Below are 27,934 nucleotides of genomic sequence, written 5' to 3'. Positions count from 1 at the left end.
TTTCATGAATCACACACGAGAAGAAACCATGGATGATGCAAAAATTCTTGGTTTTGGTGTGTTTGATTGTCCCACTCATGTACCTATCATTAAGGTGACCCAAACAGGGTCTTTAAGGGTTAAGATCATATCAATGGAGGATTTAATTGAACCCAAATGGAGCAGAAGGATAGGATCAATCGATAAACAAGATTTTGTAACTGTCAGTTTTCACGACGTGAGCAATGCCTTGTAACATCGTGAGAACAGATCCTGATCGATTGAACTCGCGACAGTTTTCTTAGTCACAACATGAGCAAATATTTTGTCACGTCGTGATGACGTAGACTTAGCTGGTCAAACCCTAACAATCGTTTAAAGTCACGATGTAAACCCTTAGTGTCACGACATGAAGAAGGAACTGATCGGTCTTGAATTGCGAAGAAGCATGAGCTCATGACGTGACACCCCTTGGTCATGACGTGATGCATGTCTGGATAGAACCAAATAGATTTTTTATGAGTGTTTTGTGATCAGTTCTTTGTGTATTATTTTAGAGGCGTTAAAGTGCTTGTGAGAAGGTGGTTTTTCTTATGTTCTTAGCTTCATACACTACTAGAAAAACAGCCTTTTACGACGCTCATTGCGCGTCGTAAAAGGCTCAGACGACGCGCAAATGCGCGTCAAGGAAGGCCCTGTCATAAAAAAAAGATGACGCGCTTTTGCGCGTCGTCTGACGACGCGCATTTACAACGCTCATTTACGACGCGCGTTTACGGCATGCAATGAGTATCAAGGAAGGCCCTGTCATAAAGGAAGACGACATTCATTCGTGTGTCGTAACCTTACGACACGCGTGTTAATGACATGCAATGCGTATCATTAAAACCCTGTCAAGAAAGGCCATTTCATAAATGAAGATGACACACATTTTTGTGTATCGTAAATTTAAATGTTTAAAAAAAATATATTTATATATTTATTAATTTTCAAATTAAATTTGCATTTAGTGTCTCATAATATAAAATAAAATATCATATACAAAAAATACAATCCATTACCTAAAATTTAATTTCATACAAATAATCATTCCATGGAAAGATAAAATAAATCAATAGAAGTTGTAACAGAAATTTACAAACTAATAGTTCTGATAACCTAATCTGTGCCTCACTGTAAACAAGATTTGTGCTGATGAACCCATCCTTGCTCACAGTATCTACATCTGCAGATGAACCCATCCCTTCAAGCATGAGGGCAACCTGGTCAAAATAACCAAAGGCAGAGTCAACAATATCATTATTATATAACTAAAAAGAAAAAATAGAATTAAGAAATAAGAACACTGTTTACAATTGTTGTTGAAGTCTAGAAATTGTTTCCTTCAACCTTCAATCTTGCAACCTATTATTCTGCCAATTGTTGTTCAAGTCTGGAAGTTGTTTCCTTCAGCCTCGACTCAACCTTTAAAGAAATAAGAACACCGTTTACAATTTCAAATTAATATTAAACATGAATTAGCAATAAGAATACCATTTCTAGACTGAATAAACCATCTGAATCAAACCAAGTTACCATTTTACCCTTACATCCGAAAAGCAAATTTTGCAATATTCATCAATTCTAATGTAGGGAGTTGGAAGGATAAAAGAAGATGGGAAAAAAGGTAAATGGTTATTGTTATGATACATTAGGCCAACTATATTTAAAGAAACATAGATGCCCATGTTTAGTGCTTAACTCATCAAATCCATTAAGTAAAAAAGCAACAACCTCATAATTTCATAAGATCAACTTACAAATTTCCAAGCACATATTTTTCCATAAAAACCAACGCATTGTGCTCCATAAAAACCTTTGGAAGCATCAGAGGACCTTAAAGCAGTTGCATAACTATCATCTGCTTTGCAGACAACACAATTTCCATAAAAACATAGATGCCCATGTTTAGTGCTTAACCCTGCAAGTCCATCTAATAACAATTCTGATAACAAAAAATGGAAAAGTAAATCAGTATTACATTTACATTGCTTTATTTTAATTATGGAAAGCCATAAGTATAGAATGTTACCATTGCTTTATCACTGCAGAAGCACCAAACCATTGCCTTGCAAGCCCATATGCAAGTTTTATTCTTGTATCTACTGTCTATTGTTCCATTACAATTACAAATTAATGTAAGCAACATTAAATTTCATTGAATTATAAGTTTAGCCATTAAAAGCATTACATACCTGATCTATGATCTTCTCTTCGTAGAGAATTTGTGAACTGAAAATACTCATTGATGCACCCAAGCTTAAATAAGAAAGTGTTACCTTTTCAACATGTAAAAGTTTGTTTAACTATATTTACAATTTTTTTATTAAGTAATAGGCTGAAGGATTCTTGAAGTTGAATTCTTTCTGTTGAGCTAACTGTCAAGCAACACTATGATCAAAGAAATAAAGCCCTGCTATCATAAGAGCTAGGATGAAGGCTGCAAATTTTATTGGCCCACATTTATTGTCTGCTCCTAAAAGCTCCTGTCATGTCAAATCCACTATAATAAGAAAAATAGCAAAAGAAAGTAGAAAATTATAAAAGAAAGAAATGGAAGTAGATGAAAAATGAAACCTGAACAATGTGATGCACGATCTTTCCAGGGACCATTTTCCGCTTCAAAATCTCACTAATAAGTTTGATGTTTCCAAGTGTGTGAATTTTAATCATTCGTTCTTTGTCACTACTTTCATATCCTTTTTCAGGGGCATTCATCTGTTTTAATTCTGACCTTAGTTTGTCAGCACCTTCAAATGCCTCTTGACAATTATTTAACAAAACACGTAAGAATGTAATCTCCTTTCCATCTGGTTCATTACAATTCATTTTTTATATGAAGGCTACTCAAATAAAATACTCCCATTCTGTTTTCTCCGCCTCATGGTTCCCATTGCTTTTAAGTTAGTTGACTATTTGTACAAGTACCACTTCTCCTTTCTTTTTGTTTCTTAATTATCTTTGGTCTTCCCTTATATCAAGAAAATATCACATAATCTAAATTGTTATTATTTAGCTGAAGAAATTTTTAGTTAATACTAATAGATACTTATGACCGATTACTATATAATATACATATGAGGGAGGATATATGTTTACACTTGCTATAAGTACATAATTTGGGAATTGAATCTTACACTTTGATACGCTCTCATTAAAACAGGATTCTGATTCATGATACAAATCAGAATCTTGCTAAAGGGTCTAATGTAAAAGGAGCACTATCTGAATATACTTTTATAGATTTTTTTGGAAAACTAGTTGCAAGTAGGAAAGAAGGAAGCGTTACTTCAGTTGTTTCATAGGGTGTAAAAATGATCCTTAAGTTTGATTGGGATCTGCAGACCACACTAGCCTCAGAAGAAATAGCGCGTTCAATGCAGATTCTTGTGTTGCTTCTGATCTGGTTTTGAGTGACGTCACCAAATGTGGGATGCTTAATGTTGCGGGTTCAGAGGCTCTTAAACGTGGGAAGTTTACGAAAAGTGCATATAGGGCTTTTAAATATTCCTCATGAACTGTTCCTGTAGCCCATAAATCTTTTTCGAAAGCAGCTGCAATAAGAGATGAAAGATCAGCAGAAGGAGATAGATTAAAGGCAATATAGCATTGTATTTTCAATTTTTACTTATTAAGATTTACCGGTTATAGCTCTAACAGTCTCACTAGATGCGTATTCTTGGATGGTATTTTTGAAAAAAAGAAGCTTAATAAACATTGCAACCTGAATCGATGTATCCGTATCACCCGAACCAATCAAATCAAGCACAACCTGAACCCCTCCAGCTTCCGCAACCGCTCTTTTATTCGATCGACTATGCATCACAAGATTTCGCAAACTCCCAAGCATTTCAAACACATTACCATTTGCCAAAACAACTTCAAGACCTGAAATTAATTTTTTTAATTATTTAAATGTTTAATTCCAAAAACTTAAAATAAAATGAGAGAAAAAGGCTTACCAAGAACAGTTCCATGAAGAGATCCATAACGTACAAGGCGTAAGCCACCAGTATTAGTTGAAACATTTCCACCAATCTGGAAGCTTCCTTTTGCACCTAAATCTAATGGCATAATAAATCTGAAACAAAAATTAAATTAAATTTGTTTACACAAATATTATAACTTTTTAATAATTATTTAATATTACCCTTGTTTGTCTAGGAAAGAAATCAGATTTTCCAGTATGCATCCTGCTTCACATACCAGTACACCACTCACCTGCAAAATTATATATATATATATATATATATATATATATATATATATATATATATTGATATTAGCAACCAAAAATTCTTGTGTGTTTCTTAATAATAAAATGACCAAAAAGTCCTTTGGATTAGTAATATAAGAAGACTGACCTCCCTACCTCGTCAAAGGAAATAATATTATTCATGCGTTGAGTATTTATAATCACCTGAAATTGAAATTGATACAGTAAATCAAAAACAAGAACACAAGCAAACAATAAATTTAAGATGAATGGATAGTAGTGTAGTGTTAGTGTTACCTCATCAAATACAGGAACACTTTCTCCAACAAGACCTGTGTTTCCACCTTGAGGAACAACTGCCAAACATCTGGAATTGCAATACTTAAGAATTTGAGGTAACTGCATGAAAACACACCCACAGTGATAACTAACTATATGTGATTTAAATCAGCATAAGAAACAACTTTGGAAAAAGGAAAGATAATACAAACCTGATCAGTGTTCTCAGGTAGGAGCATAAGCTTACTTGAGCCTTTGTACTTATGCATCCAATCTGTGTTTGATTTATTTGATATTTGTACTTAAGCTTATGCATCCATTGTGTATTGCTCTAGAAGGGTGGTTCCCTTTGGCCAAGCCAACTTCCTTGAATAGTGGTATTTTATTAGCAAGAAGGACCCCATTTTGTTGCTTGTTCACCATTCAGTTCTATCTGAATATAAAAGTCGTAGTAATTTAGACCATGAGAAATCATATTCATTGCAAGCAGAGACAGATACATACAGATACATGTATAAGAAAGTTTACACAACAAGATTTCCAATATTTGCAAGCCCCATTTGATAAATAAAACTGCAGAAAAATGCCAAAATCAAGTATCAAGATTGTTATGCTTAACTATAAAGATGAAATTAATAAAGGTTTCTCTGAAATCGAAGCAAAGACAAAAATTAGAAAAAAATAAACACACAAATCAGAAGTAAAAACATACTAAACCTTCAATCAAGAATTAGAACCCACTTGTCAAATAAAAGAAAATTAAAGAACTGAATGTGTTCATCTTAATCGGTCACTTCAATCAAGAATTAGTGCCCTAAATCATTGGGTCTCTAAGTGTAAGAAAATTAGTGCAATTATGATGGGAACTAGAGTCCAAATTCACCCGTGGCTGATGAGTCTGAAGGGTTTGGGTTCTCAGAGAAGGACTCGGTAGGCTGATCCAAGTCCTTGTAAGGTCTATTTGAGGTCCAAGGGTCTCCTTTCTTCCCACATGTCCTGCATACCATCAATACATCTCCTCCTTTCGACTATTATCATGATGATTGATATGTGCGTAGTGAATTGCAGCTGAAACTGTTGATCTAGGTTATAAACATGATGTAGAGAACTAGGGCTAGATGTAAATAAAGTAATAAACTTCTTCAATTATATATGTCTTAACAATTTCACATAAATAATTATAAAGGATCGATTGTTACAATTATATGAAATTTCAGATCTAGGGATAACGTACCAAGAGCCCTTGGTCGCTCAAAGATGATTTCCTCGGTAGAAACCATGGTGAGTCTGGTGCCGACGTCCTCTTGAACGGAATCACCGAACTTAGGCCAAGAACGCCTCTCCATGGTGCGCTTGCTCAGCCGAGCATTAGCGAGTTTACGGACGCGTGTGGTTGAGGTAATCTTAACCTGATTACCTTCGTCGTTGAATTTTGTACTCAATAAACTTCTTCAACCCGTGTTCGTCGGGTCCAATAACCTGTTTCGGCGACAACAAATAGTCATAGTCACCGCCATCATCTTCTTCCTCCAATTCACCCCATCTGGGTTTTTAAGCCATGTCTGCGAAGCTTCTAGAATTGTTGTTGAGGGAAAATTAGGGTAGGAGATTCGAAGTGGTAATGTGAATAAGATGAAGATGTAATGAAGTCCATTGTTGTGATTCTCTAGGCTCAAAATTGATAGATTTTTTTTGATTCTTTCAAGTTTGAATCAGAAAATGAGAAAGAGTTAGGGAAATCAAGAGTGCAATGCTCGTCCTTGTTAGGTTGAATGGTTGTGAATGAGAAAGAGTTAGGGAAATCAAGAGTGCAATGCTCATCCTTGTTAGGTTGAATGGTTATGATTTCGAAGATGAAAGATAGATAGAAGATAGAAAAAACAAGCGGGTTTTCAAAATTTTGGGGATCTCGTTTCCCCCTTGTCTACTAATTAGTGTGTTTCATTAAAATTATAAAGCGACAGGTACAGACGACGTGCGTTTAAGATAAAGTACCCTCCGTGTTTTTAATTTTTTTTTCTTGAGACACTAAGTTAAGGGCACGCAATAAAGCGTGACGTAAATCCTTAAATTTTTTGGAGAGATAACACTATTTTAAGGGCACGTCCTTTTGCGTATCGTTAATTATCGCGTTTCGTAAAAATCACGCCATTAAAGGTCTGTTTTCTAGTAGTGATAAAACTTCGACAAGAGGTAAGCCATTTCTTAGTTTGGAAGGATAACATACACCTATGTTGTGTTCATGTCTTTTGATGTTGTGTGAAGTTAGAAACTAAATGTGAATGGTAGAATAAAACCTGGACATATATTGTTATTGATAATGCATATGAACTAGGTAATTAATGAATTGTAGATTCCTAGAACTAATTAACTGGTGCAACATGTAAGTGTTAGGTCCATGCTAAAGGTGAGGACTTTCTGTGTGGTTTTATTGTGATGTTATGCATGCTATATTTTTGTTTTGCCACTCTTGAATGAAACTAGGAAATACATGCTAGATGTTGTGTGATTGAAAGGTGTATCTTATTATTCCATGACATATTGTTATGTATGCCTTGTGTTTGATATGCCTTGGATGTATGTTTGATAGATGTAGTATACAATGGATTAATACAAATAATTCACTTGCATGATTACATAATAATATTGGTGAGTTGTGTGTTTTACCCATGTGAGAGAAAGTTAATTAATTACCTAATTATTTAAATAACAGGGGAATGCACATAATGGGGTTAAATGATAGAAACCTAACTAAGGTACGTGCCCTTATGAGATATCACAGTGGAAGGTTATCGATGGAGGAAAAGAGCTTAGGTCAAATAGACATCGAATGGGTTTTTAGATGACCATATCGAGACATGGTACTGGTACAGTCTTGTATCGGGACTTGAGTAATGTTGGCCATTAAAGAGGTCGGATCAAGCATCATGTCTTTTGTGTATGTATTTAATTGATGTTCTAATAAAACACTCTCAAATGACAATACATTGTCTTGTACATGTATAGTCACAGTAGTGAAATCGTCGAACCATGGATAGTGTTAAGGGTAGGAGTCGCACCCCATTTGGTGCACTGGGTCGCTAGGTCATGTTAGTAGCAAACATGATCTTTATTTGGGGAGTGTTAGTTATGACATAGACTCCTAGTTAGAGACGGGCATTAAAAGTAATTATAGGAAAGCAAATAAATAAATAATTACGGTGTTGAAAGAATGTTCGGATTAATATATATATATATATATATATATATATGTATATGTTAATATAGATCGATGTGTGATGCATGGATTGATGTGATTACAAGACTTGACACGATGTATGTGTATGATTTGTTTCCATGATTATATGCTTGAGATTGAATCACTATGTTGATGTTGACACTTGTTTCTTGCATGTTGTTGTAGATTTTCATTGTTGCAAGTAGCTTGATTATTGATGGCCTGGTGAGGTTGGGATCTTTTGGGTAGTTATAGTCTTTTGGTTACTAGTGTTGATACTAGTTTGAGACATGATGTGGTATTTCATTTAAACTTGGTTTTGGTGTTTATTTTGGTTAGGTTTTTACAACTATATAACTTGATGAGTTGTTTTTGAAAGACATTCTAAATAACTATTGATGATGATTTTATAACACTTCCGCTAACGTCTTTATGATAATTAATGTTATTAAAATAAAAAAAATTGGGTAAAAAATCATTGTGTTACATCTTGATAAAGTACATCCAAATAAGGTGTGATGTTATGAAACAATTGAGAATGTTGATTATGAAAAAGTTAATGCATTTGAGAAAATACAAAAGAGAGATTATGCCATTGAAGACACATATTTAATCAATTAGACTTTCCGTTCAATCATTCAATGTTCGCATTTGGTCATTTCAAGCTTGTAGAAAATTTCCATGATACAAAGGATTATAAAAGTTTGAAAATTAGATTCCATGCATTTCTTGTACAGAAAGAAAAATATGTTTGGTCCTTGGTGAAGATTGTTAAACTTTTATCGATAACTCCCGATGTCATGTTCGAAGGAGTAATTCAAAACTATCTATATAAAGTTGTTAGAGCCAACAATGTTCTTTTTGACTTCGCCATTGTTGAATTTCCCTTGATGAAATTGAATGATTTCATCATTGTTATGAAGATTATGTAAGATTTGAATAATGATGAAGTTCAAGATAAATCTTCCCACATCATTGGATATAGCCACACCAAAAGCTTCATCCACTGTTATTTTGCTCATCTAACATTAATAGATTTTGAGTTTGCTAATTCTTTCATGAAAAAACCACACGCTCCCAATTGATTATGGAAAGGGAAATTGAATATCGATAATTTTGAAGATGGTGAAATTATCAATCAACCTTAAGGTGTTGTCTTTCAAGGAAAGAACATGAAATGAGGGAAAAAGAAATACTTTTGCCATACTGACGATAAAGAAATATACTCAAATTAGAATCTTTCCAGTGTTGTCTGTATAAACAAGTGCAAGAATAATTCAAATGAAGACAGAGTGGACATAACGGAGATTATAGTTTGGTACATGGATATAAGAAGCGTATTGTTACAAGTGATAAAGATGTACCCACAATTTGAAGATTCGATAATGATCACAAAGGGGGGAGATTGTAGAGTCATATATGTTATGATATATCAATGTCTTAAGTAGTAGTCTAAGTAGCGAAGTGTTTTTCATTATCAAACATCTTCATGACTTCGATACTATATGTATTTTATTAGGAACATATGTTGTTTCTCTATAAATGTTGAAGTTCCGATATACTTTTTGTATCTGTTGAGTACACTATAAATAGTGTAGGTACCTAAGTTGTTTGTAACTTTTGCAACTTGTGCACTGTGCTTTTCTCTCTCACAAGTGTACTTATACTTCTTTGGATAATATGAGCTGCATCAAGATCTTATTTACATCTCTTGTTCATATTAACTCTGATTTCATATACGATTGATTATACCTCTTTTCATATTTTGTGATTTTTGGAATATTATAATTTAGGGAAAATGACTTATTAAGGTAATGAACTTTTGTATTTGTCCAAGTTTAGTCACTTTGTTTTGTATACTGTTAGATGCATTTTATATGCATCTTTTTGTAACGACCCAATTTTCATGTCCAAAAATTTCATTTTTAAATATTACTTTAGAAAACATTAATAAATAAAAAACATTGTTTGATCACAACATAACACATCGCAAACCATGTTTTAAAAGTCAAAACATACATCCCATCAAATATCAGAGTACAATCCCAGTGAATCTCGTAAATGCGGAAACCGAAGAGTGTGTGTGTAACATGCTGCTACCGTGCCGGCTCCTTTCCCCTGGCTGAGGAGGTACCTGAAACCAAAACTGAAACCGTAAACACAAAGCTTAGTGAGCTCCCCCATAATACCCCATACCATAGAAGCATTTAACATATAACATGCAATTAGGAGATACGGGCCTCGCCCACACTCGTGAAGATACGGGCCCCGCCCACACTTCGCTACCTGGGAGATACGAGCCTAGCCCACACTCCATTCTCGGAGAGATACGGGCCCCGCCCACACTCAACCGCCAACTCATATCATACAAGCATCGCACATACAACAAGTGTAAACAGTTCTATCATGCTGGTATATAACACAATCAACTCAACTAATAGATACGGGCTCGACCCACACTATAATACTAACGTCTCATCTATACGGGCCGGCCTTGGTGCCTTAGACCCGTTACTACTGGAAGGAAACTCACCTCGAAATAGCTGCTGGTCTGTGTGGGAATTGATCACTTACTACTGCTGCTGCTGCTCCGGAAACTCCCCGGCTGTAATTCCCACAATATACTTAATCATACACTGCCAACTGTCCTTTGGGTAAAAAGACCATTTTACCCCTGGTCTAGCCCTAAGTCAAATCGAAGTCAACTTTTAGTTGACCCAACTCGCCGAGTGGATCTCCACTCGCCGAGTCCCTAGCAAACTATTGTCCTGGGTCCCTGATTCTACTCGTCGAGTTGGGCTATGACTCGACGAGTTCATCTTCTAAACTGTCATTCAACTCCTTCATCCTACTCGCCGAGTTGTATGAACAACTCGTCGAGTTCATCTTCATCCGAAGAACACATATGCTAAGACTCGCCGAGTTGTATGAACAACTCGCCGAGTTTGTTCTTGATCTATGAAGATTGTCTTGGACTCGCCGAGTCAGGGCATTGACTCGCCGAGTCCTATCATGAGCGAGTTTAGCTTCCAACTCACCGAGTCACCCCCTGTGACTCACGGCTCAACTCGATACATCTTAAAGGGACCAGTTCAGTGACTCGCGACCAGACTCGTCGAGTCACATATATGACTCGCCGAGTCGCAGCCATGCATCCATCAAATACACCGATTTGCTCGATTCCAGTCCATGCCATTCATAGATCTGGGCTTCTAGGACACAATTCACACGTAAAGTTTCCAACTTTACATGTAGATATTCACCAATATGGATTTTAAGGCTCAAAGTGCACCAAAAGAGGTAGATCTAGGGCTTTCATGCCATATGACCCCATAAAGGCAATAGATCCAAGCTCCAGGGACTAAATCATGCCTAGATCTAAAGGCTAACAACTTATTATCACCCACAAAGCACAAACAAGCTTGGGGAAGAGCCCAAGAAGGACTCCAATGAAGCAATAAGGGATTACAAGCTTGAAAACAGAGGGGAAACGAGCTATACCTCAAGGAATATGTTGAAATGACACAAAGATGCCTGATCTCCTTCTCCTCTTCTTGATCTACACCTCTTTCTCCTCAAAACCTTCAAGAACACACCAAGAGCACTTCAATCTCTTAAGGAAATAAGGGAAAAACGATGTTGGGGAGTTCTAGGGGGTGAATGGGGACGAGTTGGGGCGGAATGAGGGTTTAAATAGGGTGCAAACCCTTGAAACTTAGGGTTTCATCCAGCAGCGGTGACTCGCCGAGTCCAGGATATGGACTCGCCGAGTCGCCCACTTAAACGTGTCCTGAGTCTCGTCCCTACTCGGCGAGTCAGACCTTATGACTCGCCGAGTCCAAGGCTAAAATAGGGCAATGCTCAAATAAAATTCACATACCGGAAACCAGGTGCTACAAATCTCCCCCACTTATTTTAGACTTCGTCCTCGAAGTCTGCTGCCCGGTCCTGAAACAGCTCGGGGTAATGCTCCATCATCTCGTCCATCGGTTCCCAAGTCCATTCCGAACCCTTGCGGTGCTGCCATTGCACCTTTACTAGTTCTACCCTCTTGTTTCTCAAAGCCTTTGTCTTTCTGTCAAGTATTGCGACTGGGCGCTCAATGTAATTCAAGATGTCATCAACCTGAATATCCTCCAATGGTACTACTGCTGAATCGTCCACCAGGCACTTCCGCAGCTGCGAAACATGAAAGGTGCTGTGGATCTGACTGAGCTCGGCTGGCAGGTCCAGCCTATACGCCACCTTGCCCACCCGGGCTGCAACTCTGAACGGCCCGATGAATCTTGGGCCCAACTTGCCCCGCTTCCTGAATCGAATGACACCTTTCCAAGGCGACACTTTCAGGAGAACCATATCCCCGACTTGGAACTCCAAGTCGGATCGACGCCTATCGGCGTAGCTTTTCTGCCGACTCTGTGCAGTATGAAGTCTGCTCCGAACCTGCTGGATCCTCTCGGTCGTCTCTAGCACCACCTCGGTGCTTCCCATGACTCTCTGGCCAACTTCACCCCAACATATCGGGGTTCTGCACTTTCGCCCATACAACATCTCAAACGGTGGTCGGTCAATACTCGCGTGATAGCTGTTGTTGTAGGAGAACTCAGCCAAGGGAAGATAGGTATCCCAGCTACCACCGAAGTCCAACACACACGCCCGCAACATGTCCTCCAAAGTCTGGTTGGTCCGCTCACTCTGACCATCTGTCTGCAGGTGAAAGGCGGTGCTGAAATGCAGACGAGTGCCCAACTCGTCATGGAATTTCTTCCAAAATCTGGAAGTAAAACGCACGTCCCTGTCCGAGATTACCGATACTGGCACTCCATGCCGTGCCACAATCTCCCTGGTATAGATGTCGGCCAATCTTTCGGCCGATATGCTCTCCTGGATTGGAATAAAGTCAGCACTCTTGGTCAATCTATCCACGATGACCCAAATCGAATCCACTCCACGTGCAGTCCTGGGAAGCTTTGTGATAAAATCCATCGTGATATCTTCCCATTTCCACAGTGGGATGTCCAACGGCTGCATCTTGCCATGCGGTCTCTGATGTTCGGCCTTGACCTTCCTGCAGGTCAAACACCGCTCGACGTACCATGCCACATCCCGCTTCATGCAAGGCCACCAGTAATCCGGACGAAGATCCCTATACATCTTCGTCGCCCCGGGATGAATAGAAAATCAGGACTTGTGCGCCTCCTCCATCAAAATCTGACGCACGCCACCGTGATACGGCACCCACACCCTACGGTGTAGTGTCAAAAGTCCTCTGCCATCATAATCAAAGGAGGAAACCTGACCCACCACACGCTTGCTCTTCCGATGCTCCTCCTTGATAGCCTCCTGTTGAGCCTCCCGAATCTGCTCCAATAGGGGAGTCACCACGGTCATCCTCAAGCAAACGTCCCTGATCGGCACCGTCTTGCGGCTAAGCGCATCGGCCACCACATTGGCCTTCCCCGGGTGGTAAAGGATCTCGCAATCATAATCCTTCACTACGTCCAACCACCGCTGCTGCCTCATATTCAGATTCGGCTGGTCCATGAGGTACCTCAAACGCTTGTGGTCCGTGTAGATGGTACACCGAACCCCGTAGAGGTAATGTCGCCAAATCTTGAGGGCAAAGACCACCGCCCCCAACTCCAAATCGTGCGTCGGGTAGTTCGCCTCGTGAGGCTTGAGCTACCGTGAAGCGTAGGCAATGACATGCCCCCTCTGCATCAGAACTGCGCCCAACCCCGAAATAGACGCATCGCAGTAAACCACAAAATCCTCTACGCCCTCAGGCAGGGCTAGGATCGGCGCCTCACACAATTTCTGTCTCAGCATCTCAAACACAGCCTGCTGCTCGGGTCCCCACCGAAAGACCACGGCTTTCTTCGTCAGTCGTGTCAGGGGTACGACTATCTTGGAGAAATCTTGGATAAATCTCCAATAGTAGCCTGCCAATCCCAGGAAGCTCCGAATCTCAGATGGAGACTTCGGGACCTCCCATCTCATCACGGCCTCGACCTTGGCCGGATCAACCAGAATCCCGTTCTGGTTGACGAGGTGTCCAAGGAATTGCACCTCGCGCAACCAAAACTCACACTTGGAGAACTTGGCATACAAGCTCTCCCTCCTCAAGGTCTCCAATACCTCCCTCAGATGCTCCTCGTGTTCCTCCCGAGTCTTGGAATAGACCAAGATATCATCGATAAAGACTATCACAGACCGATCCAGCATCGGTCTACACACGCGGTTCATGAGGTCCATGAACGCGGCAGGAGCATTGGTGAGCCCAAACGGCATCACCACGAACTCGTAATGACCATAGCGCGTCCGAAACGCGGTCTTCTGCATATCCTCCTACCTGAACCTCATCTGATGATAGCCCGAACGCAAGTCAATCTTGGAGAACCAAGATGCTCCCTGAAGCTGGTCAAATAGGTCATCAATCCTCGGAAGCGGGTATCGGTTCTTCACCGTTACCTTGTTCAGCTCTCGATAATCTATACACATCCGATGCGACCCGTCCTTCTTCCTTACAAACAGAATTGGGGCTCCCCAGGGTGAACTGCTCGGACGAATAAATCCCTTGTCTAGCAGCTCCTGCAGCTGCGTAGACAACTCCTGCATCTCGGGAGGAGCCAACCGATACGGTGCTTTGGTTATCGGAGCTGCACCGGGAAGGAGGTCAATCCTGAACTCCACCTGTCACTCCGGAGGTATCCCAGGTAGTTCCTCCAGGAAAACATCTGCAAAATCTCGAACCACCGGGACCTCGCTCATGGTCGCCTTACCCACCTCCCGGGTATCCATCACATACGCGACATATCCCGCGTATCGCTGCTGAAGGTAGCGCCTAGCCCTCGCTGCTGAACATACAGTGGGTCCACACTGCGGCCGTTCGCCATGAATCACTAACTCTCCCCTGCTTGGGGTCCTGACTCGCACTAGCTGTTGCGCGCAATCTATCACTGCCCCATTAGGGCACAACCAATCCATACCAATAATCACCTTGTTCCCACGCAACGGGATGGGAACCAAGTCTACCAGGTAACGCTCCTCAAACAGTCGCAGAACACAATCTCGAAACACCATCGATGCTCGCACCGATCGATCGTCAGCAATCTCTACCTCTAACGGGCAATCTAACTCGCCTGAAGTCTCATGAAATCTCTTGCTAAGAGAAAGAGAAACGAACGATCGGGATGCACCCGAGTCGAACAATACCTGAACCGGGATGCCGTTCACATGGAACGATCCTAATACACATGTATACACACGGAGCACATATCAATACCATAACATCATAAAACAAAAGAAGGGAAGAATCATACCCGTCACCACATCGGGCGCGGCGCGTTCCTCCTCGGCAGTCAACTGAAATGCCCGACTCCTCACCACTGGAGCCTCTGCCTTGCCCTGCCGACCATCCGTGATCCGTAGGGTCGCTGGAGCCGGCGCCTTCACTGGTGCTGCAACTGACAACTGGGGGCAATTGGCCTTCTTGTGGCCCCTCTGGTTGTAGTGAAAACACAGCAACTCGGATGTCTGAATAGCTGAAACTGGAGCAGTACAATCCCTGCTAAAGTGCCCTGTCTTGCCGCACTTGTAGCAGCCTCCTGATCCCCTCCTACATATCCCCACGTGCATCCTGCCGCATTTCCCGCAGCGGCTCGATCCTGAATGACCCTTCGGTCTACCGTCTGATCCCTTGGGCTTCTTCCCCGAAGCCCCTCCTGCCTGACCGTCCTCTAGTTTCCGTTTCCGGATGTGCTCCAAATCTATCTCCCTCTCCCTAGCCCTGGCAATCATAGAGTCCAGGGTAGGGCAAGCCGAAAAGCTAACATGCTCCCGAATGTCAGCTCGTAGCATATCATGGTAACGAGTCCTCCTCATATCCTCGTCACCGGCATACTGGGGCACCAATAAAGCCCTCTCCCGGAACATGGCAGTGATCTCCGCCACAGTCTCCGTCGTCTGCCTCATGTCTAGAAACTCCCTGGCCAGCTGCTGAAGCTCGACCGCCGGTGCAAACTCTGCCCGGAACCTAGTCACAAAGTCCGACCAGGTCATTGCCTCGATAGCCGAGGCTCCCAACAAGTCACCCACTGACTCCCACCAATCCCGGGCTCGGTCCCGCAAACACCCTGCTGCGTACCTCACCTTCGACCCCTCGGGGCAGAAGCTAGTCAACTGGGCAGACTCGATATCCACAATCCACCGCCTGGCGACAATGGGGTCCTTCACCCCATGGAAATCCGGCGCACCACTGCCCCTGAAGTCCTTGAAGGACAGTGTGCGAGATCCTGACTGGCTAGAGGTTAAATCGCTCCTGAATGCCCGTAGGCGATCCTCCATCAACTCCAGGATCCCTTCCTTGATCAACCCAAAGAGGATGGGGGTCGACTCAAGGATGCCCCTGGTGATCTCCGACGTGATGAACTCACGTAGCCTCTCATCAATCCGCTCGGTGCCTGATCCCGAACCTAACCCCTCTCCTGAACCGCCATCTGTCGGTCTCGGTCGAAGTACCACCATTCTGCAAAACATCATAATAATCATTAGTGATACTGCTACTTTCTGAGGGATCTCAACTACTTACAGGTTCCTTGGTCTCATCTTGGACTTCCTCGGCTCGGGTACGGATCCTCTGCTTTCAGTAGTACGGGCCCATACTACCTTCCACATCTATCCGTACCTTCTCCAAGGAATTCCTCGACTTCACCAGATCCCCTTTACTACTGCTACTCTCTGCTATTCTCATCCTAGGCTTGCCCTAGGGAAAACTCAAGTTCAACACGACTGGTCCTCAGCTGCTGTAGGTCTCCTCATAATGCCAGTTAGCCACCACCTAAACACCATCACATGTGATGAGGATTAGATAATCCTTCAAGTAAAAGATCCGTCCCTACAACGGTTGGACTCAAACAAGAGCTGCGCAATAGGGCCAGTTCCAGTACTTTGGGATTATTCAAACCTGATTACATGTGGTGTGACGTGTTCACCTAGTGGCTAACTCCCATTACTCAGAACCCCACCAAGCACGAAGCAAGCAGCATTCGGATAAGGGGAAACAGACTCAAGCCAAAACTATTCTTATAACAAGAAACGACACTAGCATAGGATGCTAAGCTCATACTATCAGGCATAACTTAAACAGGCTATCCTACTACTGTCTACTAAATTATAGCATGCAATACTCATAAAGCTGTAACACATAAGCAGGCACATAAGGCATCACTCCTAGATCCTTAGCCCTATTCTAGCATGCGGTTCTACGTAAGCTGATAAACATAACATAAACTTGTATGGGTACTATGGGGAATACTTACTTGAGCTCGGCCGGTCGCGCACGTAACACACTTCGCTCTTTCTTATGACTCTTTTCCGAGTTTTAGAGAACATTTTCTTTTGGAAAATCTTTCAATCCCTCGATTTGAGTTCAGACACTCCCGAAGGCGTGTCCGAATCCCTCAAACCAGGGCTCTGATACCAACTTGTAACGACCCAATTTTCATGTCCAAAAATTTCATTTTTAAATATTACTTTAGAAAACATTAATAAATAAAAAACATTGTTTGATCACAACATAACACATCGCAAACCATGTTTTAAAAGTCAAACCATACATCCCATCAAATATCAGAGTACAATCCCAGTGAATCTCGTAAATGCGAAAACCGAAGAGTGTGTGTGTGACATGCTGCTACCGCGCCGGCTCCTTTCCCCTGGCTGAGGAGGTACCTGAAACCAAAACTGAAACCGTAAGCACAAAGCTTAGTGAGCTCCCCCATAATACCCCATACCATACAAGCATTTAACATATAACATGCAATTAGGAGATACGGGCCTCGCCCACACTCGTGAAGATACGGGCCCCGCCCACACCTCACTTTCTGAGAGATACGGGCCCCGCCCACACTCGTGAAGATACGGGCCCCGCCCACACTTCGCTACCTGGGAGATACGGGCCTAGCCCACACTCCATTCTCGGAGAGATACGGGCCCCGCCCACACTCAACCGCCAACTCATATCATACAAGCATCGCACAGACAACAAGTGTAAACAGTTCTATCATGCTGGTATATAACACAATCTACTCAACTAATAGATACGGGCTCGGCCCACACTATAATACTAACGTCTCATCTATACGGGCCGGCCTTGGTGCCTTAGACCCGTTACTACTGGGAGGAAACTCACCTCGAAATAGCTGCTGGTCTGTGTGGGAATTGATCACTTACTACTGCTGCTGCTGCTCCGGAAACTCCCCGGCTGTAATTCCCACAATATACTTAATCATACACTGCCAACTGTCCTTTGGGTAAAAAGACCATTTTACCCCTGGTCTAGCCCTAAGTCAAATCGAAGTCAACTTTTAGTTGACCCAACTCGCCGAGTGGATCTCCACTCGCCGAGTCCCTAGCAAACTATTGTCCTGGGTCCCTGATTCTACTCATCGAGTTGGGCTATGACTCGACGAGTTCATCTTCTAAACTGTCATTCAACTCCTTCATCCTACTCGCCGAGTTGTATGAACAACTCGTCGAGTTCATCTTCATCCGAAGAACACATATGCTAAGACTCGCCGAGTTGTATGAACAACTCGCCGAGTTTGTTCTTGATCTATGAAGATTGCCTTGGACTCGCCGAGTAAGGGCATTGACTCGCCGAGTCCTATCATGAGCGAGTTCAGCTTCCAACTCACCGAGTCACCCCCTGTGACTCACGGCTCAACTCGATACATCTTAAAGGGACCAGTTCAGTGACTCGCGACCAGACTCGTCGAGTCACATATATGACTCGCCGAGTCGCAGCCATGCATCCATCAAATACACCGATTTGCTCGATTCTAGTCCATGCCATTCACAGATCTGGGCTTCTAGGACACAATTCACACGTAAAGTTTCCAACTTTACATGTAGATATTCACCAATATGGATTTTAAGGCTCAAAGTGCACCAAAAGTGGTAGATCTAGGGCTTTCATGCCATATGACCCCATAAGGGCAATAGATCCAAGCTCCAGGGACTAAATCATGCCTAGATCTAAAGGCTAACAACTTATTATCACCCACAAAGCACAAACAAGCTTGGGGAAGAGCCCAAGAAGGACTCCAATGAAGCAATAAGGGATTACAAGCTTGAAAACAGAGGGGAAACGAGCTATACCTCAAGGAATATGTTGAAATGACACAAAGATGCCTGATCTCCTTCTCCTCTTCTTGATCTACACCTCTTTCTCCTCAAAACCTTCAAGAACACACCAAGAGCACTTCAATCTCTCAAGGAAATAAGGGAAAAACGATGTTGGGGAGTTCTGGGGGGGTGAATGGGGACGAGTTGGGGCGGAATGAGGGTTTAAATAGGGTGCAAACCCTTGAAACTTAGGGTTTCATCCAGCAGCGGTGACTCGCCGAGTCCAGGATATGGACTCGCCGAGTCGCCCACTTAAACGTGTCCTGAGTCTCGTCCCTACTCGGCGAGTCGGACCTTATGACTCGCCGAGTCCAAGGCTAAAATAGGGCAATGCTCAAATAAAATTCACATACCGGAAACCAGGTGCTACACTTTTAGCATGATTTTGTCTGTGTTTTCTTATAAATTACCAACTATCACCCTTATATTTCTATAAATTTTATATTTCATAGTATTTTCATAGAATTATCGTACTACTCACTTTCGTTATGATTTTTCAGAGTAAATTTGATCCTAACAAGAATACAACACTTTGAGGATGTGTTAGATCGAGAAGTGGAGCTAAATTTGAGTTGGAAGTGAAGAAGGATGTTGAAGAATGACATGTAAATGTTTAAAAGGAAGAATTACAACCGAACCGCGACAAAAAGGAAACAATGTAAATGATGGGTTTTAGGTAAAACAAATAAACTAGAAAACAATTCCTAAGTTCACATGCAACCTACTTTGGATCTATGTTTTATCTATTGAACATACAACTTTGAATTGCAAAACAAGAACCCTAGAGGAGAGAGGCTATAATCAAAATTTACAAACTAGGGTTTAGTAATTACATACCTTTCAATTGTTATAGTAAAAAATTGATGATTCCCTTGATCTTGATCTTGATCTTCTTGGAAGCTTAGCACCACAAGTGTAATGCCTCTAATGGAATCACACCCAAACTAGCAAGAAGGAAATTAGAGGAGAGAGGGAAGAGGGAGTATGCAAAATTTCGGCCCTTAGGGTTTCTTCAAAAGAAAAGAGTGACCAAAACATGAACCAGGAGGCTCCTTATATAGCTGAGGGATCTAGGGTTTAGGGGAAACCCTAGTTATCCTTTGCTTAGGGCCTAAGCAAACCCAAGGGCCTTATCCAAGCCCCTATGGACGAAATTATTAGGGTTTCCTCTAAAGATTTCGTCCACCCTTATCCAAGGGGTTTCTAGAGCCTTCCACTCAACTATTAGATAATTGCACACTAGTCCCTGCACCTTATAATTAATTCTTTTACCCCCGAAATTAATTCTAATTAATTTCTGGCTAACAATTAATTAAACAAAATAATTTCTTATTAATATATTAATCTTTTAACATATTAATAAATTCATTTATATTAATTTATTAATCTTATAATAAATTAATATCTCCCCTTTCATAATTTCCTTGTCTGGTTGCTAGGTTTGAGGGCAACCCAAAAGGACTGTGCTGCTATCAATTCAGGTACATACCAATTATAGTTATGGGCTTAGACACCTAATCCAACAGTCTCCCACTTGGATAAGTTTGTAACAATAATTGCTAGTATGCGTTCTAAATTTGACCAGCAAATTGTAGCTTCCAAAAAGCTGCTGTCGAACTCTGACCCAGTCAGTTACGTGTCCTAAGATAAGTGATCATATAATCCTTCGTTCTGCTAGATATCCCTAAACAAAATATATGGAATGCTATCAACCTCTTTGTCCAGAATCTATGTTTCCTGATTCCTGATTAGTGATGATGTAGGACTTCTAATTGAGCACATCAATTTAGTCCTGGTTGGGCCCAGCACATAAGTCAACACCAAATCATCGAGGGGCCCACAGATATCGCTTTTCCCACTAAGGAAAAAGGAACGAATAAACATTGACTCATATGCTTGTATCTTTTACTCATCAAACCATACATGATAATACGGTTTATAACACCAAGTTACTGATGCGTTTTCGTATTACCAATGCATAGCCGACTTGCAAATTACAACTCATATATCTCTGTTTCAAGATTATAAGATATTATCGTCTCAGTGTTACTCGTGATGAATTCCATGAAGTAATACTCTGAGCGAGGGTTTATCCAATACTCAAATCTCAATTTCTGAGTACTCATGAACGTTGTAGCAAAATCTATTTCCATGTCTATCCTTAGACAATCTACAATCCAGTTCATGACAGTCTTGATTCACTACTTACTTCCAAAAGTACGAGCGACTGTGGAGTTTGAATAATCTTATTATTCGGGAAGTAAAACATGCAAAAATGAAACACAATAATAAACAATTGACAAAAGGTAGAACCCAAACTTATAAATAATACTTTATTATTTAATCACCAAAAGTCAATTACATTTACTTTGTTTCAAGTTTCAGAACAAAACTAATCTAACTACTAAAACTAATATCATCTTTCAGTCCTATGCTCCGAGCATGCTGAATATGCTTAGCCCTACTCAGACCCTTTGTGAGGGGATCTACTGGGTTATCTTCAGATGACACCCTCTTCACTATAAGATGGCCTTCTTCTACTCTATGTCTGATGAAATGGTACTTTCTGTCGATATGTCTGGTTTTACCATGATCTCTCGGTTCCTTTGTTAAGGCAACTGCTCCTTCATTATCGCAGAACAGTTCCATAGGCTCCTGGATGGTTGGAACAACTCCGAGATCCCCAATGAAGTTCCTCAACCAAGCTGCTTCTTTCGACGCTTCACTTGCTGCTATGTACTCTGATTCACAAGTAAAATCAGCCACCGTATCTTGCTTGGAACTCTTCCAAGTAACTGCTCCTCCATTTAATAAGAATACCCAGCCTGACTGAGAACGGAAGTTATCTCTATCCGTCTGAAAGCTAGCGTCACTGTAACCATCTACTCTCAAAGTATCATTGCCACCAAGTACAAGGACCCAGTCCTTCGTTCTTCATAAATACTTGAGTATATTCTTCACGGCTATCCAATGACCTTTACCTGGGTTTCCCTGATAGCGACTGACCATGCTCAAAGCAAATGCCACATCAGGGCGAGTACATGTCATAGCGTACATGATTGATCCGACAGCGGAAGCATAAGGTACATGACTCATGTCATCTATTTCCTCATCTGTACTCGGGCATTGAGTCTTACTCAATTTGGTATTGCTCTGGATAGGTAGCTCTCCCTTCTTGGAATTTTCCATACTAAACCTCTTTAGCACCTTATCCAAGTATGTGCTCTGACTAAGTCCAGTTAGTCTCTTCTTTCTATCTCTCAATATTCTAATCCCAAGAATATAGGCGGCTTCTCCTAGGTCTTTCATGGCAAAACACTTTCCAAGCCAAGACTTAACTTCATTCAAGGTTGGAACGTCGTTACCAATGAGTAATATATCATCGACATATAATACCAGAAAATTTACTATACTCCCACAAGCCTCGATATACACACAAAACTCATCTTCACTTCTAGAGAAACCAAACTCTTTGACTTTCTCATGGAAGCAAAGATTCTAGCTGCGAGATGCTTGTTTCAATCCATAAATGGATTTCTCAAGCTTGCATACTCTATTGGGAAACTTTGCATCAACAAAACCCTCTGGCTGACTCATGTAAACATCCTCAGCCAACTTCCCATTAAGGAAGGCAGTCTTGACATCCATCTGCCAGATTTCATAGTCATGAAAGGCAGCTATGGTGAGCAATATCCTAATAGATTTAATCTTAGCCACCGGCGAAAAAGTCTCATCATAGTCAACCCCTGGGGTTTGAGTGAAACCTTTTGCAAACAGTCGAGCCTTGAACGTATGCACATTCCCATCCATGTCTGTCTTCTTCTTGAAGATCCATTTTCACCCAACAGTCTTCCGACCTGGTGCACTATCAACCAAATTCCAAACTTGGTTGTCATACATGGACTTAATCTCGCTGTCCATTGCTTCTTTCCACTTGGAAGCCTCTAGGCCTGCCATTGCTTCCTTATAAGTGATTGGTTCATCTAAGTTTACTAGTGTTCTGTCACTTATGAATGTGTCACCATCTGAAGTAATATGAAAACCATACAACTCAGGTGGCACACTCACCCTAGTGGATCTTCGAAGCGGTAATGATTTATCAACCGGTTCAACAGGAACTGTTTCCTCTGGTTGAGTGCTAGTGTCATCTAAGGTTCCTTCATTGGTTGACTCTTGAATCTCTTCAAGGTCAATGGTACTCCCACTGTCCTCTTTGAATATGAGCTCTCTTTCCAGAAAGACTCCTCTTCGAGCTACAAACACCACGTTTTCACTAGGTCTGTAGAAAAAATGTCCAAAAGACTGCTTTGGGTAACCAATGAAAACACATTTCTCACTTCTAGTTGCTAGCTTGTCGTGAGTCTCTCGTCTTACAAAAGCTTCACAACCCCAGACTTTAATATGTGCTAACAAGGGAACTTTCCCTGTCCACATTTCATGAGGTGTTTTGGCAACCTTCTTTGTAGGGACAAGATTGAGGATGTGGGCGGCTATCTCTAAGGCATACCCCCAGAAGTGAATAGGAAGTGAGGCACGACTCATCATAGAACGAACCATGTCTAACAAGGTTCGATTACGCCTCTCAGCTACACCATTTAACTGTGGTGTCCTAGGAGGAGTCAATTGTGAGGCTATCCCACATTCTTTCAGATAGTCGTAGAACTCGGTACTAAGATACTACTCGCCTCTATCGGATCTAAGTATCTTGATCTTTCTGCCCAATTGATTTTTGACTTCATGCTTAAACTCTTTGAACTTTTCAAAGGTTTCTGACTTATGTTTGATCAAGTAGATGTAACCATATCTGCTATAATCGTCAGTGAAAGTCACATAGAATCGATTAGCATCCCTTGTGGTTGATCTGAAGGGCCCACACACATCTGTGTGTATGAGATCCAACAGACCTTCACCTCTTTCACAAGACCCTGTGAATGGTAATTTTGTCATCTTTCCCAAAAGACAAGATTCACACATATCAGTTGATTGTAGGTCAAATGATTCCAACACTCCATCCTTTTGGAGTTGGGCTATGCGTTTCTTGTTAATGTGTCCAAGACGACAATGCCACAAGCATGCCTTGTCTACACTATTAGACAAGTCAATATTAAGTACACTATTTCCTAAGCTATCAACACAAGTCACTGTTTCATACACACCATCACAAGGTAAAGCTTCAAACACAAAAACACCATTCTTATAAACAGAAATTGAACCATTCAAATCATTAAAAGAATATTTAAAACCTTGTCTGAACAATGCATGAAATGAAATAATGTTTCTCGTCATCTCAGACGAATAGCAACAATTTATTAAGTCTAATCTAACATCATTACTAAGCAATAGTTGATAAACTCCGATCTTGGTCACTGGTGAAGACTTTCTGTTCCCCATGATCAAGATTATCCTCCCATGCTCTATTTCCTCACTTTCCTTTAGCCCCTACAAATCAGAACAGATATGAAAACCACATCCTGTATCAAGGACCCATGAACGAGAAGATAATGAGTTATTAGCAGAAATAGTGTAAATACCTGCCGAGGAGGGCTTCACTTTTCCATCCTTGATATCTTGCAGATATTGTGGGAAAGATCTCTTCCAATGCCCCTTTTGATTGTAGTAAAAGCAAATGGCCTCTTTTGGATCAAAAACATGGGGAGTGGAACCATTGGGCTTAGCCTTCGGGCCATTACTAGATGACACAACTTGAGCCTTGCTCTTCCAGTTTTGCTTGGGAGGACATTTCCTCTTCTTCCCCTTTCCCTGTCCAATGGCCAAGATAGGGGAACTTGCAGGTGTGGAGGGTATACTTTTACCCTTCATCCCTGCCTCAGCTGTCTGCAACAAGTTGTGCAATTGGGCCAAAGTCTGCTCAGTGTTGTTCAAATGGTAAGTTAAGATAAACTGACCATAACAATCAGGCAATGAGTTCAAGACCATGTCAATGGCCAATTCCTCATCGAAGTGAATGTTGAGCTTGACCAAACGCTCTATGTAGCGTTGCATTCTTTGCACATGAGATACAACCGATTCCCCCTCTTTCATCTTGCAAGCCATGAGTGACTTGACTACCTCAAACTTTTCTTGACGAGCTCACTTATGGTAGTTTTCCATAAGGTCCTTGTTCATCTCAAAAGGCCAGTAGTCCTCATAATACCTCTGCAATTCTGGGGACATGGTTGCAACCATGATGCATGCCACTTTGGTAGCATCATCATAGTGTTTCTTGTAGGCAGCATACTCTTCGGGAGTGGCTTTTGACTCATCAAGTTCTTTGAGCTCCTTTTCAAGGACATACTCTTTATCCTCGAATCTAAGCGCCATCTTGATGTTACGCATCCAATCGTTATAGTCGGAGCCATCCATAACGACTTTGGAGCAGATGTTTAGTAGAGAGAAGTTGTGGCTGGAGGATGATAAAGCAGAAGTGTTTCCAGGAGTAGACATCTGAAAAGAAAGATATTTTAGTTAGATTCCAAGATACCTCAATATAATAACCCAAAGATATCATATCAAGGTTAGGACCCAACTATAACGATTTACAACTTAGAAATGGGATGCCGAGATCCAAGTTCAAATCTCATAAAGGTGGGTGAATGACGATTCACCAATTCCACCATTAGACAAAATAAACGAAGTGAAATTCCTAATTCTTTTGAGATACATTAAAACTATTTAATGGCATGTTTTAATCTCAGATTATGCTATACTATTTGTGACTGGGATACCGAGGATCACAAACTAGATGTGAATAACCATGCAAATGTGCTTGGTAACCTTATTGTCTTTATCATTAACTATTGATGTGCCGGTAAACCACACACGCTCCATCAAAATGATAATTATAAGATACCCATTACTACTCTTTATTAGTAGCTTTTAGTGTGCCGGTTAACCACACACGCTCCACTAACGACCAATAAAGCATAATGTGCAATTTCATGGATTAGCATATTTTTTCACATTTTTCCTAAAGTAACTAGAGTTGGGATTTTGAAAAATAGTGTTCTAGTACTTTCTTTAATAGCATTATACTTTTAATGGGAAGTAGTTGTCCTATCAAATCCGTTCTGCTAACGACCCTCCACTAATCAAGGAAGCGGTGGGTGAGAGTGGACACCCATTCAACTACCATTTTATAGGCAGTTTCCTTATACCCCCCTTATAGACTAGCTTCGTGAATGAGGCATACTAACGATTTGACTGACCATATTCTTATACATATATAATATTTAACTTTTAATTATAATATATATATATATATATATATATATATATATAAGGTGTGTTTTAAAACATTTTAAAACTCCAAGGGTTTATATAATTTTTTTTTCGAAATTTAAACTATTAAATTTTTAAATTTAAATAAACCAATTAATTAGATTTAATATTTATCTATTAATTAACTTTTAATTAATTTATTAAATCTTGTAAGGATTATCTAATTAAATTAAACAATTAATTTAATCCTAATCCATATCCCTTCTAGATTTTGAAAATATGGGGATAGGATAATTTCCTTATTTTTCTCAATTATCCAATAAGGCAACTATTATCCAAAACAAAAAAAAACCTAATCTTTATAGCATATTTCGAAATTTCCAAGGGAGGAGGCTAGGGTTTTCAAAAACCCTTTGATGCACAACCCTAAAAATCGAAAAAATGGCATTTAGGGTTTAATAGCTATAAACCCTAATTTGCAATTCAACAATTATAACAATTCAATTTAAAACAAACAAAGGCTCTGATACCACTGATGGGTTTTAGGTAAAACAAATAAACTAAAAAACAATTCCTAAGTTCACATGCAACCTACTTTGGATCTATGTTTTATCTATTGAACATACAACTTTGAATTGCAAAACAAGAACCCTAGAGAAGAGAGGCTATAATCGAAATTTACAAACTAGGGTTTAGTAATTACATAGCTTTCAATTGTTATAGTAAACAATTGATGATTCCCTTGATCTTGATCTTGATCTTCTTGGAAGCTTAGCACCACAAGTGTAATGCCTCTAATGGAATCACACCCAAACTAGCAAGAAGGAAATTAGAGGAGAGAGGGAAGAGGGAGTATGCAAAATTTCGGCCCTTAGGGTTTCTTTAAAAGAAAAGAGTGACCAAAACATGAAACATGTAACACCGTAAATTTCAAAACAAAATTTTCAATTTTCTTATAAAACATAATTCGATTAATATTCATCAAAAAACCATATTAATTATCCAATATAAGTTAATACAAAATCCCAAGATCACAATGTAAAAACTCCGAGTGTGTGTGTATGGATCAAGTCAGCGCCTTCCCGCGGTCGTCACTAGTACCTGAAACAATAACATCAAACACTGTAAGCACAAGGCTTAGTGAGTTCCCCAAAATACCACATATAACACATATTAGCCACTCGAGGCTATAACTCTGTGGGTCTGTGTGTCACACCCCCAAACCAGAATGGCGGAAACATTCGGGGGTGGATGACTTCACGTAGTATCACAACAATTGAATATTGTAAAGAAAGTAACACAACCATCATATATATAAAATGAAAACGTATATTGTTGCATTATACATGTTATCAAAAGAATATTACAATATGATGATAAATGTTCAATAATAAAAACATCCTTTGTGTTTCTTCTCCCAAAAGCTGGTAGTTACCTGTATCACTGATTCCCTGAGAAATACAAGTGGTTTTGAAAAGTGTCAATAATTAAGTTGGTGAGTTCATGAGTGTTTCGAGTTGAAAAGTATATCCTTTTTGGTAGTAAATTGGTAAACGAGGTTTTTAGAAAGTCCAATATTTTCTTGTAAGATGATTCAAAAGTTTCCAAAGTTGAAATGTGTTAGTATCTTTTATACTCAAATGATAAAAACAACTTTGTATGAAAAATAATGTAGAAAACTGCAATGCACATATGAATCTCGTAAATCAATCTTGTTTTATACTTTTTATGTGAGTTTTATAACCGTACTATTGACACTGACGGCCTGTACCAACATTCTTCAGGTGTTGCAGTGCTAT

The 27,934-nt window shown here is 40.5% G+C and overlaps 1 protein-coding gene across 4 annotated transcripts; it reads right to left on the bottom strand.

Annotated features, from left to right (window-relative positions):
- Nucleotides 1-996: 996 nt before the first annotated feature.
- On the bottom strand, nucleotides 997-6,409 carry LOC144998899 (D-2-hydroxyglutarate dehydrogenase, mitochondrial-like). Of its 4 annotated transcripts, XM_078958629.1 has the most exons (13): nucleotides 5,748-6,409; nucleotides 4,726-4,946; nucleotides 4,532-4,633; nucleotides 4,391-4,438; nucleotides 4,169-4,239; nucleotides 3,981-4,099; nucleotides 3,661-3,906; nucleotides 2,596-3,572; nucleotides 2,214-2,504; nucleotides 2,051-2,127; nucleotides 1,779-1,963; nucleotides 1,333-1,443; nucleotides 997-1,241 (listed from the first exon to the last, which is right to left on the bottom strand). In XM_078958629.1, exons 2-8 carry the CDS (start codon nucleotides 4,780-4,782, stop codon nucleotides 3,340-3,342), a joined length of 876 nt encoding a protein of 291 aa, XP_078814755.1. In that variant the 5' UTR covers nucleotides 4,783-4,946; nucleotides 5,748-6,409; the 3' UTR covers nucleotides 997-1,241; nucleotides 1,333-1,443; nucleotides 1,779-1,963; nucleotides 2,051-2,127; nucleotides 2,214-2,504; nucleotides 2,596-3,339. The 4 variants fall into 4 exon arrangements, with proteins under 4 accessions (XP_078814755.1, XP_078814754.1, XP_078814753.1 ...); XM_078958628.1 differs by adding an exon at nucleotides 5,018-5,086 and having other exon boundaries at nucleotides 997-1,963; XM_078958627.1 differs by having other exon boundaries at nucleotides 1,333-1,963.
- Nucleotides 6,410-27,934: the final 21,525 nt, after the last annotated feature.

The sequence above is a fragment of the Lactuca saligna genome, chromosome 5, assembly GCF_052625555.1.
Source record: "Lactuca saligna cultivar CGN05327 chromosome 5, ASM5262555v1, whole genome shotgun sequence".
NCBI lineage: Eukaryota > Viridiplantae > Streptophyta > Magnoliopsida > Asterales > Asteraceae > Lactuca > Lactuca saligna.
The sequence above is the reverse complement of the archived record's forward strand: the minus strand, read 5'-3'. Positions and strand labels throughout refer to the sequence as shown.